General features: G+C 38.8%; 1 protein-coding gene across 1 annotated transcript; it reads right to left on the bottom strand.

The window, feature by feature from the left end:
* Positions 1-2,649: 2,649 nt before the first annotated feature.
* Positions 2,650-5,181, bottom strand: PPBP (pro-platelet basic protein). Its single transcript, XM_047798942.1, has 3 exons — positions 4,898-5,181; positions 4,504-4,639; positions 2,650-4,374 (listed from the first exon to the last, which is right to left on the bottom strand). The coding sequence occupies exons 1-3, from the start codon at positions 5,016-5,018 to the stop codon at positions 4,272-4,274; spliced, it is 360 nt and encodes a 119-aa protein (XP_047654898.1). The 5' UTR covers positions 5,019-5,181; the 3' UTR covers positions 2,650-4,271.
* Between the last annotated feature and the right edge of the window lie 8,729 nt (positions 5,182-13,910).

Raw genomic sequence — 13,910 nt, 5'->3', positions numbered from 1 at the left:
ACCTCTTAATGCTCAGCCAGACCAGACTGCTACAGGGATGTGCCACTTAAGTCCTGCTCCTAGAATGTTCTTTCTCTTAACTCTCCCACCACCTGCCCTTTTAGCCAGCTAAATCTGATTCATATTTCTGGTGTCTGCTTAAGTATCACATTCCCAGAGGCACCTTCCTAGACAGCTGCCTGCAGCCTTGGAACATCTTTTGCTTTTCGTGTTTCCCACAGATCATACAAACACACACATGTTGTGTGTGTGTGTGTGTGTGTGTGTGTGTGTGTTAAACTTATTTAAAATAGTTGCTCAGTAGTTCTTTTGTGACCCAGTAGGTTAAGGATCTGGCATTGTCACTGGAGTGGCCTGGGTTGCTGCTGTGGCGTGGGGTTGATCCTTCATCTGGGAACTTTCACATGCCCAGGATGCAGCCAACAAAAAAGGGTTTTCGCTTCCTAAATGGGAACTCCATGAGGCGAAAGATAGTACTATCATTCTATCACTTTTCTAGCATCCTGGTAGGAACTCATTATAAAATACTACATTAGTGAAAATGATAAATGTTGACATAACCAGGTGGCAGAGGCTCTGACCTCTTCACGTGTCTGATTTTGTGCAGCTATAGCATACCACTATACCTCACGTGTCACATGCAGTTGTGATTATTTGACAGCCTGTCTGCCTCTCCCACAAGGCAGTCATTTCTTCAAGGGCAATTCTCCATGACTTATAGAACTTTGAATATCCAGCATCCACCCAATGGCTGGTACAGCATGTGTGGTAAGTCATACATGTTTATGGAATAGAAACTGGAGATCCCAAATTGGATTGAGTGCAGAAGGAAGGGATAGGAGGGGTGGTTTGGCGTATGGAGGGGCAAGATACTGGATCTGTACAACTTTATCCCAGATTTTAATATTTGCCATGTAAAGGAATACAGGGATTAGCAAGTGATGGCTACATCATTCTTTCTCTGTATCTGAATAGAATAATTCAATATGTGCATGGAAAGTTAGAGACATTGGCCTCTTAGAAAGTATTAGCATAGTGTAAAAACTGTGTCATGTCTCAGGAGCTGGCCTTGTTGAATTTCAGTAGGAAACCACTAGAGAAATGAATGAGACACAGAGCTACTTTGAATTATTGGAGAAAATGTGATGCCATGAATGCACTCATCATTTAGTGCTTTATTTATAACATGTTCATTCACAAATACTGGTAACTATTACTCAGTAAATGTATTTATTTTGCAGACAAAGCATTTAAAACTTTAAACCTATAATGATGAGGAGATAAAAGGAAACAATAATGCAAAATTGTGAGCTAAATGCTTAATACATGAGTGGTCCCTAAAGTCCATGAACAGTTTGGGTAGGTGAACTGATATTTTCTATATCCATCATACAGTATGCTATTTATGTATCAAGTCCTATTTTCTGTGTCAATAACATTATATGATTTATAATGTAATCCATTAATTTAGACCACAGAAGAATCAAGGAAAGTGATGCGGTGTAGTGGTTAAGAGCATGGTTTCGGGAAGTTCCCATTGTGTCCCAGTGGGTTAAGGATCTGGCTTCATCACGGCAGTAGTTCAGGTTACTGCTGTGGCCTGGGTTTGATCCCTGGTCCAGGAACTTCCACATGCTGCAGGTGCAGCCAAAAAAAAAAGCATGGTTTCAAATCCCAACTCTGTCACCTAATCTCTTTGAACTTTGGACCTTTGGGGAAGCTGATAGTTATAACAATAAATGGAATAAATGGTGACTAACATTTACTTATGGATTATTATGTGACATGCATTATTTTCAGAATTTTTAATTTATTAACTGTTAATTTTCACATCAACTCTTTGAGATAAGCAATATTATTATGCCATTTTAGAGACGAAGAAACTTAGGCACCGACAGGATATGTAACCTGCCCAAAGTTACACAGCCAGTAAGTGGTAGACTAAGTTATCCAGTTACTCTCTCTTTAAAAGATGTACTCTGAACCAGGTCATAGCTATCTTGTAAGAATTGCTTAATTCTTTACAATTATTTAATTGTAATTCATGTGGAACAATTACTTTGGCATGTTAATATTTTTATCAATATAATTAATAATAAATTTAGCTATTACTATCACACATTAAAAATGGCACAGATCAGCTAGTGATTTTGGTGGCCATATTGTTAAATACCAAAGTTTCTAAAAAAAAAGATAATTAAGGCTTTTCCACCAATGATTCTGTTAAAAGTAGTAAAATGACAACAAAGCAATAATACAGTTTGATTTCATGTTAAGAGCTCTGTAAGAATAGCATGGGTGTAAATTTAAGGGATTAACACATGAATGAAAGTCCTGTTGTTCATAAAATAATAATTAGTAGTCTAATAAAGTTTAAGTTCTCTCATACATATTTGCAAGACCAATTCTAATACTAAAATCAAAACCATGTAGATATTACATAAATGCAAATATGTAAAAGCATGTCAAGGGAAAATATCCAACACCTAGTAGAATTTGTTATTACTCTTATTATTGAAAATACTATCATATATTATTGAAAATACATCATATATAATATTATATATCATCATATATTTTTTGTTCTTCTGGTATTAAATACATAATACATTCACTTTATTTATTTTTTTCTTTTGTTTTGTTTTTTCTTTTTGCCATTTCTTGGGCCACTGCCACGGCATATGGAGGTTCCCAGGCTAGGGTCGAATCTGAGCTGTAGCCGCCGGCCTACGCTAGAGCCACAGCAACGGGGGATCTGAGCCACGTCTGCAACCTACACCTCAGCTCAGGGCAACGCTGGATCCTTAACCCAATGAGCAAGGCCAGGGAGCGAACCCACATCCTCTTGGTTCCTAGTCGGATTCTTTAACCACTGAGCCACGAAGGGAACTCCCATAATACATTCACTTTAAAGTAAATGACCTTTGCTTTAAATCCACATTCTACTGCTTTATTATTTTTACTATTTGAAGGCTAAAATAAACATTAGAAAAATCCTTAAATGTTTCAGTCTTTCAATGTTTTGAAACAAGACATCCTAGGAACTAAGACAGTAAAAAAGCCTATTAAGTCTGTATATTAACAAACATTTATGGGACAAGTGCTCTGTGCTGGACACTGTGGTTCCTAATATTATTGAGAATTATGGAATCATTGTGGGCATAACTTATCTAACAACAGAGTGGAGCAAGATAACACAAATGTATTTGGAAAGAAATTTTTTTGTACATGTATATTTAATGTTTATTAAGTATGAAAATATCAATACCTCATTGAATTTTCAGAATTAAACTTGACAAGTCTAACAGAGAGAATGTGCTTATAAAACCAACATTGACAAAGGCAGTATCCATAATTTTTCCATTTGTACAGTAAATGGATGTACTGTAAATTCCACAAGTTCAGGAAAAATTTCCTATTTCAATTTCTGCACCAAAATTAGTAAAATACTCTACAGAGGATGACTACCATTAATTTAACTTATCCTTGTGACTTTTTTTCTTCCATTTTGATTTAAAAGCAAATTAATAATATTCTAAGTAAAATGTTTATTATCAAGTGGTTGCTCTTCTTCTTAGTTATTAGAAGTTTTTTTAAATAAATTTTATTGGAATATGGTTGCCTCCGAAAGTTGTGTAAGTTTCAGGTGTAGAGCAGAGTAAATCAGTTATACATGTACATATATCTGCTATTTTTAAGATTCTTTTCCCATATATCTTATTACACAGTATTAAGTAATTTACCATATGCTATACAGTAGGTCATTGTTACTTATCTATTTTGTATATATTAGTGTGTATATGTCAATCTCATTCCCCTAATTTATTTCTCCCACCCTGCTTTTCCCCTTTGGTAACCATAAATTTGGTTTCAATCTTTGTTTCTATTTGTAAGTTCTTTTGTATTATTTTTTATTAGATTCCACATATTAGTAATGTGACTTGATATTGGTCTTTCTCTGTCTATCTTACTTGGAGGGAAATTTTTAAAGAAAGAAATGCAAAGCACAATACCACATTTAGCCAAGGGTTAGGGAGTAAACCATATATTACATATTGTAAGTAGCCTTGCTTACTTTCATCTTCTCTCTGTCCTCTATTAACCATCCATTTCAGAATAAAATGTGACTCTTTGAGACAGAGTGGAAAACATATCCAACGTTTAATACAGGATGACTAGGTATCCTGGATAAACAAGAACTCTAGACAGCCAAGACTTCAAATTCCTAACCTTCCTGGGAGTTAAAACACTTTGGCAGAAAGGGAGAAGGATTAAGCAGCTGACCCACCATCTTCCATTATTTTTTGGACTATTTTCTTGATTCTGGGTGCTTCTGGATCCAGGCAGATTTTCTTGTCGTTCTTCAGCGTGGCTCTGCAAGAGAGAATAGAATTATCTGTGAGCAACCTGGCCCCCAACAGAAGGAATCCCGTGGCGTCGTGGCAGCGGGATAGAGGAGGAAAGCTTCCTCAGTGAGGCAATACTGCAGAAACAAAGACTTACATCACTTCGACTTTGGCGCAGTGAGCTCCTGCCCTGATCACCTCCACACTTTGGATGTTACTGGGATGAATGCCAGAGACGGTATTCAAGCAGAGGCAGCGAAGTTCAACATGCGCCATTCTTCCCTCAATTTTAGCTAGGGTACAAGAGATCATTCTATTAGATGATTCTCAGGGCTCCCATCTGTTGATAGGTACCTCTCTCCAAAGGCCATCATGAATGTGATCTGGAAGGCACCCTAGCAGAATTCCTGGCACATATGAGGTGCCCACTGAATGCAGCTCCTAGTCATGTAATGGCCTTCTCCAGTCTGGGGTGCACCAGGAAGACCCTCCCCCCAGACCTAGCAGGGAAGCAGAGACTCCACCTGCAGCCTTCCCCAAGCTTCTCTTACCTGCTCCCATGGTGGCGGGAACCAGCGTGGTCAGGAGCAGTGACAATGGCAGCAATACCTGGAGGACAGGAAATGGGCTGGCACTGGTACAGGAGGAGATGGTGCCAAGTCTGAGGCTCATGGTGGAAAGACTGAGCCAGAGTTGTTCCCAGAGCCAGCGAGGAAGGCAAGTAAATTGCTGCCTGGATGTCTGCAGCCAAGTGGCTTTTCACGGTCTCCTGATATCTCTTGTACACACTCCCTCGAGGCCAGTAAGGAGAAAAAGGATAGGGATGGGGGAAGTGAGGGTGTGTGGTAATTTAATATGTGTAAGAGTGGTCACGTTGTGCCCAACCCAGATAAATGCCAGGCAAGTCCAATTCCTGCTAAGTTTCATTTTAAGCATCACAGCACACTTCCACTCTTCCTTTCTCAATACCCGTCTCCTTTACACATATTTAACACTCCACTTAGGCAAGAACTCGACTGAAATATTACATATATTTTCTTTGTATAATTATGTAATATGCCCTGCCTTTCCTATAATGCAATGTATAGGCCTAATAGACGCTTTCTGTGTATCTGAAGTGTAAGTATAGGGCCCTTGGAAAAGAGAGTTATCATCCCTTTCCAGTGGCCAAGGGAAAGCAGATGTTCCTATCCTGGAAATTAGTATTACTCTTTTTTTTTTTCACTCTTTAAGGCCACAGCTGGGGCATATGGAGGTTCCCAGGCTAGGGGTCGAATCAGAGCTGCAGCTGCTGGCCTATGCCACAGCAATGCTGGATCTGAGCTGCATCAGCGACCTACACCACAGCTCATGGCAATGCCAAATCCTTAACCCACTGAGTGAGGCCAGGGATCGAACCCACAACCTCATAGTTTCTAGTCAGATTCGTTTCTGCTGTGCCACAACGGGAACTCCCCCATCCTTGTTATTGACAAGTGTTAGGATTCATTTGGGGTACGTGGAAAAACATTGGAGTCAATTACCATCAAAACCTCACTTTGCATATTCATTTATGGGCTTCTGTCTTCCAAATGCATTATCTTTGTAATTTTATCCAGAAACTAGAAGCAAACTCATCCTCCTTTGTGTTACAAAATAAATTATGTGTTTCTACCATCTGGGTATGCCCTGGAGAAAACGATCCAGCATCTTTATTTTTCCTTTTATTACTAACGTGGTAGCGGAATATATACTACCATCCTTTGTAAATGATTCATAACCTGCAGATGTATGTATGGGATAAAGCAAGTTTCTCCTCCTCATTACTCCACATTCCTCCTCCCAGATGGTAACCACTGGTAACAATGTGGCATTAGTTTCCTATACGAGCTGCATTTATATATGCACCTATATGCCTACATAGAGCCACATGCATAATACATAGAGATACACATATATAGAAAGAGATAGACACATACTTTTTTTTTTCCTTAATTAATGCACCCACAGTATATGGAAATTCCCAAGCCAGGGATCGAATCTGAGCCGCAGCTGCCACTTACATATACCACTGCTCCAGGCCAGGGATCGAACCCACACTGCCACAGAAACCACACAGGTTTATAACCTGCTGCACCACAGCAGGAATTCCAGACATAGACCTTTTTTTTATGTAAATGAGATTATTATATAGCTTTTGGTCCTTCAAATAGAGGTCTTTTAGGAAAGAAATAACAGCACTTGCAGCAATATGAACGGACCTAGAAATTATCATGCTGAGTGAAGTCAGTCAGACCATGAGCCACCAACAGCAAATGCTATCACTTACATGCAGAATCTTAAAAAGGGACACAATGAACTTCTTTGCAGAACAGATACTGACTCACAGACTTTGAAAAACTTAGGGTTTCCAAATGAGACAGGATGGGGGGATGCACTGAGGGTTTGGGATGGAAATGATATAAAATTTGGTTGTGATGATGGATATACACCTATAAATGTAATAAAATTTATCGAGTAATTAAAAAAAAATGTCTTTAGCATCCTTTCATGCTACCCCAATGTCATTCCCCCCCATTCTTTTTAAGGTCTGCATAACATTCTATAGCATGGGCACTGTTGTCCACCCTTTGTGTCATTGGTGATCTTGAGGGTGTTTTTGCACTTAGACAAAGTTCTAATAAGATTTTATTCCTCAAGTCTCAGACCCTTATTAAAGGTCTTGCTCTCCCACCCCATGTGACACTGACAAAGCTGCAGAGAGATACAGAGGTGGACCTACATGTCACATGCTGGCTTGTATATGCTATTGTCTGGACCTTTGCCCCATCTATGAGTCTTGCTTCTTCAACAGGACTGTATACTATTGAAGGCAGAGGCACGTTCAAGGTTTCTTTGAACGCCTCGTGAATTCTATAGCGTGTAGGAAAAAGCATCATACTGCAGGTCTTAGCAAAACCATGTTAATGAATAAATCAATAAATATGCATCACTAGAGGACATTTTCTCTTTCCTTTCTAATTAGCTGCGGTTCTCAAACTTTGGTTTGACCCAAAGTACATGTGGTATAACAGGTGTTTTTTTTGTTTGTTTTTTTATTTTTTTGTTTTTGGTTTTTGGGTTTTTTTTTTTTTGTATTTTTAGGGCCACACCCACAGCATATGGAGGTTCCCAGGTTAGGGGTCAACTTGGAGCTGTAGCTGCCAGCCTACGCCACAGCCACAGCAATGCAGGATCCGAACTGCATCTGTGACCTACACCACAGCTCACAGCAATGCCAGATACTTAACTCACTGAGCGATGCCAGGGATTGAAGTGGCATCCTCATAGATACTAGTCAGATTCATTCCTGCTGAGCCATGTTGGGAACTCCTAAAAGATGGTTTAAAACATGAAGGCTGGGCTGAAAAGATGAGGCCCTAATCACAGGGTGTGTTCGTCTTACAACTACGTACAAGTCTTACGTAACACTCAAACTTCCCGTTTTCTTTTTTGCTTATTTATGTATACCTTTAAAATTCTAGAAGAAACTCTTAAAATATTAAATGCACAAGATTACTTTTTAGCAAAGAATGACTACAGTAAATACAGTAAATTATTCTTCCAAACTCTTTTTCCTCAATGTTAAACCCACTTTTCCTGTTGTTTAGCAGTTACTGACTCTGCCTCCTTAAGTTCCTAGGTCCTGTTTTATAATGGCTTTCTTACTTTTCTCCATGCCATTTATTTCCTTTTTATAACTTACAGTTAGCAGTAGAACATATTAAATTCAAATGATTTTCCACCTCTCCCAATCTAAAAATTCATGTCTTAGCAGGTAAGCTTAAGAAGAATCTTAAGCTGAAAATGAGTATCTTTCTAAGAGTTGATTGTGTGAAGTGAATTATAGAAAGACTTCTCACAGGACACAGGATAAGAAGAGCAAACTTCCTTTTAGTTTTTCCTGCGTGATTACTGTATAGCCTTTCCCCATAATGTGATTAATCTATTGTTAACTCACAAATTAGATATGTTTTTATTCACACATAAGATATAAAGGTCTTTGGCATGATACAAAAAAACCTTTTTTTCTGTCCATCTCTCTGCTCTCCTCTGCAACACAGGCTGTTTAATAGACTTACTTGTTTCACTGGGTACTTTTCTACCCTCTACAGACACCAGCCATATTTCTTTCCTGGTTTGTATAGTAAGATTACTCAAAAGTTTCTAATCCTTTTTGGAAAAGCATATGGAAAGACTTCTCAATTCAGATGCTATTTGAGTTAGTCGATACCAGGAAAGAGGTAAGCATGAAGCACAGGATCAGCTCATTGTCTTAATCCACCAGTGTATTTTGTCACGAAGAAACATCGTCAGCAAGGTTTGTGAGGAAGCATGAACACATTTCTTGAGTCACTAAAATTTCACAAGCCTATTAGTCAGCATTTGAGGTAAAACCAGCAAATTTTCATTTATTCAGTAAGTATTGATTAAGTACTACTACCACGTAACAGGCATTACAAACTCTCTTCGTTGTGCGGCTTACTCATTTAACTATTTCTTTTAAAAAATTGAGACCTCAAATATATGTGCATCCATCACAAGGGATGAGACACAGTTCCCTGGGCTATATAGCAGAAGTGAGCTCATAATTTAAAACAACTTGGCCTATTCAGCTGAGTCAAAATAACAAATAATTCAAATCTGGGTATTTTCCAAGATTTTTTTTTTTTTTAGTAAAAACCACTTTGCTTTATGGAACGAGTATTTCTCATTTTAAAGGCATATAAGCAATGCAAAAAAAGTACTAAAAAGCAGGTCAAAAAACTTACCTAGAAATAACTATCATATATATAGAAATACAGATAGAGGATGGATACATAAATAAAATTACTTGTACAAAAATAGAGTATTAAATGTGACTATTTATTTATTTATTTATTGTATTTTTGTCCTTTTAGGGCCGAACACGCGGCTTACGGAGGTTCCCAGGCTAGGCGTCTAATGGGAGCTATAGCTGCAGGCCTACACCACAGCCATAGCAACGCCAGATCCAATCTGCATCTTCGACCTACACCACAGCTTATGGCAACGCTGGATCCTTAACCCACTGAGCAAGTCCAGGGATCAAACCTACAACCCTCATCGTTCCTAGTTGGATTCGTTTCCACTGCGCCACGATGGGAACTCTGCAATGCTTTAATGAAAAGAATTAAATTTAGGTTTACTTAATGGGAATAGGAGATATATGAAATAAATATGAAGGAATTTCTAAGCACCATATAAATATTTATTTACCATAAAAGATGGCATTTCTTAGATCAATTCAATTCTGAAACAGGCATAAAGGAAGCATTTACTATAATTGCATTTTGTCAATTTTTTATATTTTATATCATGTATAGTTTTACTCATCTATTTATTATCTTAGTTGGTAGCATACAATTTTGTGCCTTTTTAAAGTTGTGCATTTTATATAATACAGTGTTTCTGTATGCTTCAAAAAAATATATGTGCAAAGCAATGGGATATAAATACTAATCTATTACTACTACTACTACTACTGTTTCTAACTGCTATTACTGTCATTTTCATAATTGTCTTTGATTTCCATAAAGAGAAACATGATGGATAACTGACTACAGATATGAGTAAAAAAATCTTAAAATTAGTTATTCAAGCAAAAGAAGTTAGCTGATACAAAGTTACAACTTTAAAGAATGCTAGAAAGTTAGTGACAGAAGTTCTTGGATTTAAAAATAACAGCAGGAGTTCCCGTCGTGGCGCGGTGGTTAACGAATCCCACTGGGAACCATGAGGTTGCGGGTTCGGTCCCTGCCCTTGCTCAGTGGGTTAACGATCCGGCGTTGCCGTGAGCTGTGGTGTAGGTTGCAGACGCAGCTCGGATCCCCGCGTTGCTGTGGCTCTAGCGTAGGCCGGTGGCTGCGGCTCCAATTGGACCCCTAGCCTGGGAACATCCATATGCCGGGGGAGCGGCCCAAGAAATAGCAAAAAGACAAAATAAATAAATAAATAAAAAAATAACGGCAGCTTTTTATGGATCTTACATTGTCACTCTGAGTTTTTTCCATGTGTGTTATGTGGTAAGTGAATTTATCTCTTTTTCCTAAGTCACTGTATAAATAGCAATGTCATTCAGGAAACTAGCAAGTTTTCTAAGAGTCAAAGCAGAACTTATCTAAAAGCTATTTTAAAAGAAAATATCTAGAGATGCTGGAGGAACATTAACCATTAAAATTAATACTGCCTTACATGGAGCAGGGTTTTTTGTTTTTGGGCCACACCCACAGCATGTGGAAGTTCCCAAGCCGGAGAATCAAATCCCAGCCACACCAGCCACCCAAGCCACTGCATTGACAATGCCATATATTTAATCCACTGCATCACAGGGCAACTCCTTACATGGAATGTTTTGAACTGACGTCTCCCAAGTATGAAGAGAATATGCCATTGCCTACAAATTAATCATAAAATAATAGGTACAGAAGATCCTAGCGATAATAACATTGACAGTCAGTTTGTTAAAGCATTTTAATTGAAAAATTGCAATACTAGCCAACAAAAGATCTCCTATAAATGCTGAAACATAATATGTCTTCTGTATAACTCTGAGTAGATGAGAATGATCCAGAGCTTAATTATTCTGGCACTAATTCAATTAAGGCTGTGACATATGGGGTGGGGGGTGGTGAAAGTCTTGAGGGGCCCATCTTCCTGGGTGCTATTATGTGGGAAATATGCAAAGTTTTTACAGGCCTGAGAGTTTTTATTTTAATTGTATTGATTGTTATCCTTTGTCGAACATCGGATTCACGATGATCCTTTTTTGATCCTCTTTTGCTGTGTAACAAGCCAACCCCAAATTCAGTGGCCTACAATAACAGTTTCTTATTTCTGATAATTCTGTGCTAATGAGAAGTTCTTCTGCTGTCATCTGGCCTGAGCTCACTTAAGTGGTCAGAGGGCAACTTGGCATGGATGAAAAGTCCTAAAGGGCATCATTCAGGAGCTCATCATTCAGAGGTGCTGGCTCCTAGCTAAGATTTCTGCTGCGACACGTTGGTCCCCCTGTTCCCCCTCTTCTTTTAAGTAGAATCATTTTGTTCCTCAGGAATAAATGGAGAATGGAAGGGAGGAAAGAGGAAGGAAGCAAGGGAGCCAGAGAGAGAGAGAAGGAAGGAGAGCAGAAAAGGAAAAGGAAAAAGAGAGAGAAAATAAAAGACAAGAGCCTTCCACTCTCCTCCCCTCCCCATCTCCTCTCCTTTCCTCTCCACTCCTCCTCCTCTCCTCCTTCCCTACCACCACCCCTCCGACCTGTCCCCAACCCCATAAAACCTGATGAGCCTCCAAGATGCCATTTCAGGGCCCTCCAAGTTGTGCACCCATGGCTTTCTTTTGTTGCTGGGACTGGTGGCCTCAGATGGCTCCTAACTGGGCACAGTCCACCATCTAACAGACCTGTCTCACCCAAAGCTGTGCCCACTGCCCCAGGGTAGCCCACATTTCATTAATGTCTGGTCAGTGGGAGGATACAGAGGTCTGGCTCTCTCCCACAATCCAGAGTAACTCTGAAAGGCCAGCCCAGCTCCAGAGCTTCTCCTGGGTCTACCCAAATCTTCTGTTAGAACAGCAACTCCCCCTCTGCCCAGAGCTGTTTCCTCATTTCCTGGCACATGTTCATTTTTAGAGTGCTCCTCAGTACATTTCCTGAATAGTCTCCTCCCAGACTTTGATTCTAGGCAATGCCACCTAGGACACTATTTCTCCTTCTCTCTTTTAAAAAATTTAGTTCTTTTTCATTCTACTCTCAAGAAAAGCTTTGTCAGAGAAAATGCAGAATGTATTTGCTGCCAAAAGACATTAACTTAGGTTGAAATCTTCTCATCTTTGTGATCTCAGTATCATAAGGATCCCACACAAGGTCCAGTATGTATTATTAATAAATGTCAATACTGATATTTGATGGGTGAATGTTTATAAGAAGGGAAATATAGAAGTTTTCTGGTGTCTTGAGGGGTTAAGGGTCCAGTGTGTTGTCACTAGTGTGGTGCAGGTTCTATCCCTGGCCCCAGAGCTTCCACATGCCATGGGTGTGGCCAAAAAAATGAGGGAAATATACCATATGTTTTTATAATGTTACCACATAATTGACATATAGAAAGAATATGAATGCGTTATTTCCAGAAGTTTCCTAAATAAGGTTGATGGAAAAAAATTCTTAGAAGCACTGACAATCTTTCACACAGAGGTAGAAAGAATATTAATAAATATGGAATTTTCACTCAATTTTCTCATTTAAAGGAGAGTTTGAATTTCATGATGTGAGAAAGGAACTAACATGGATCAAGAAACCATTTTGTTCTAGGTTAGCCTTTCTTGCCTAAGAAATAGATATTATTGTACTGATTTTTACAGATGAGAAAACTTGAGGAATGGAGAGGTTAAACAAACAGCCAAAGTCACGCTAAAAGTACCCCAAAGTAAAGTTGAAATGCAATTGCTTTGACTTTGCACTTCAGCACTAACTGTAAAGGAGTGTCATTGCCCTCTCTTGCTGAAAGTGAATCGAATCAACTATTTCTCTCTGTCCAACCTTGGAGGTTGGTCAAAAGCAATCATCATACATTTATGTGGCAGTGGAAACACATGCATTCAGAACATGGATATTTCAGAGGGCAGGAGTGGGTGTTATTGTAAAATTTTTCAATTTTTAAGAAACCGGACTCCAGACTTTGTAGTAACGAACTTTTATGCCTAAACTCTAGGTCTTTCTATGTCATTATTTCCCTTTACATATTTGATGTATGAAAATCCTTTTCAGGAATAGAATATTAATGTTGCTGACGAAAGCCATCAAGGACCATCAGCCAAAGTCAGAATCCTATGCACGCTCCTTGTCTTCCTTGATTCAGTCAGGAAGGCACATCAAAATCCCCAGGTGCTTCTTCTCTGGGCAAATTTCTCCAATTGTTACATCCAGGAAGGACTTCTGAAGTTATGAACACCAGGAGAGTTAGCCACAGCAACTCTTTTCCTTCTCTAAGAATTAAAACTATGATAGAAAAACAAAGCCACCAGTCATATTATATCATAGGTCTTGTCATATCTTCAGGAAGGGAAGGATTATGTGAATGTGTCACACCCAGAGGCAACCAGGAAAGTCTGGTAGAAAAAAGGGCATTGATTATACATTGAAAGTTGTCTGGACGGAGGAGTCAGGGAGTACATTTTAGCTGAGCATTTGTTCAGTTCCCATGATTTCACATATGAGTGTGAATTTCAGAGAGATAATAGCATGACTATAGTACTTAGGGGTTTGTAAGAGGAAAACATAAGGTACATTCCTAGAAGACGTACATTGGATTAATTTTCCCCCAAAACGTAAGTCTTTGAGTTTGTCAGTGGCAGAATCAATAGAAACAGGAGAATTGGTAAGTAGTAGCTGTCACTGAGGTTCTTGTATAGGTTATACTTCAGTAGTATACTGTGCTCTACTTTATGTATAGAAGAACCAGTTATGGCATATGCATGACAAATACAATTTCAAGGATATTACAATGAAGTCTTACTCTATGTCTGTAAACA

This window comes from Phacochoerus africanus, chromosome 10 (genome assembly GCF_016906955.1).
Source record: "Phacochoerus africanus isolate WHEZ1 chromosome 10, ROS_Pafr_v1, whole genome shotgun sequence".
Lineage (NCBI taxonomy): Eukaryota > Metazoa > Chordata > Mammalia > Artiodactyla > Suidae > Phacochoerus > Phacochoerus africanus.
This window is presented reverse-complemented; position numbering and strand designations above follow the sequence as displayed.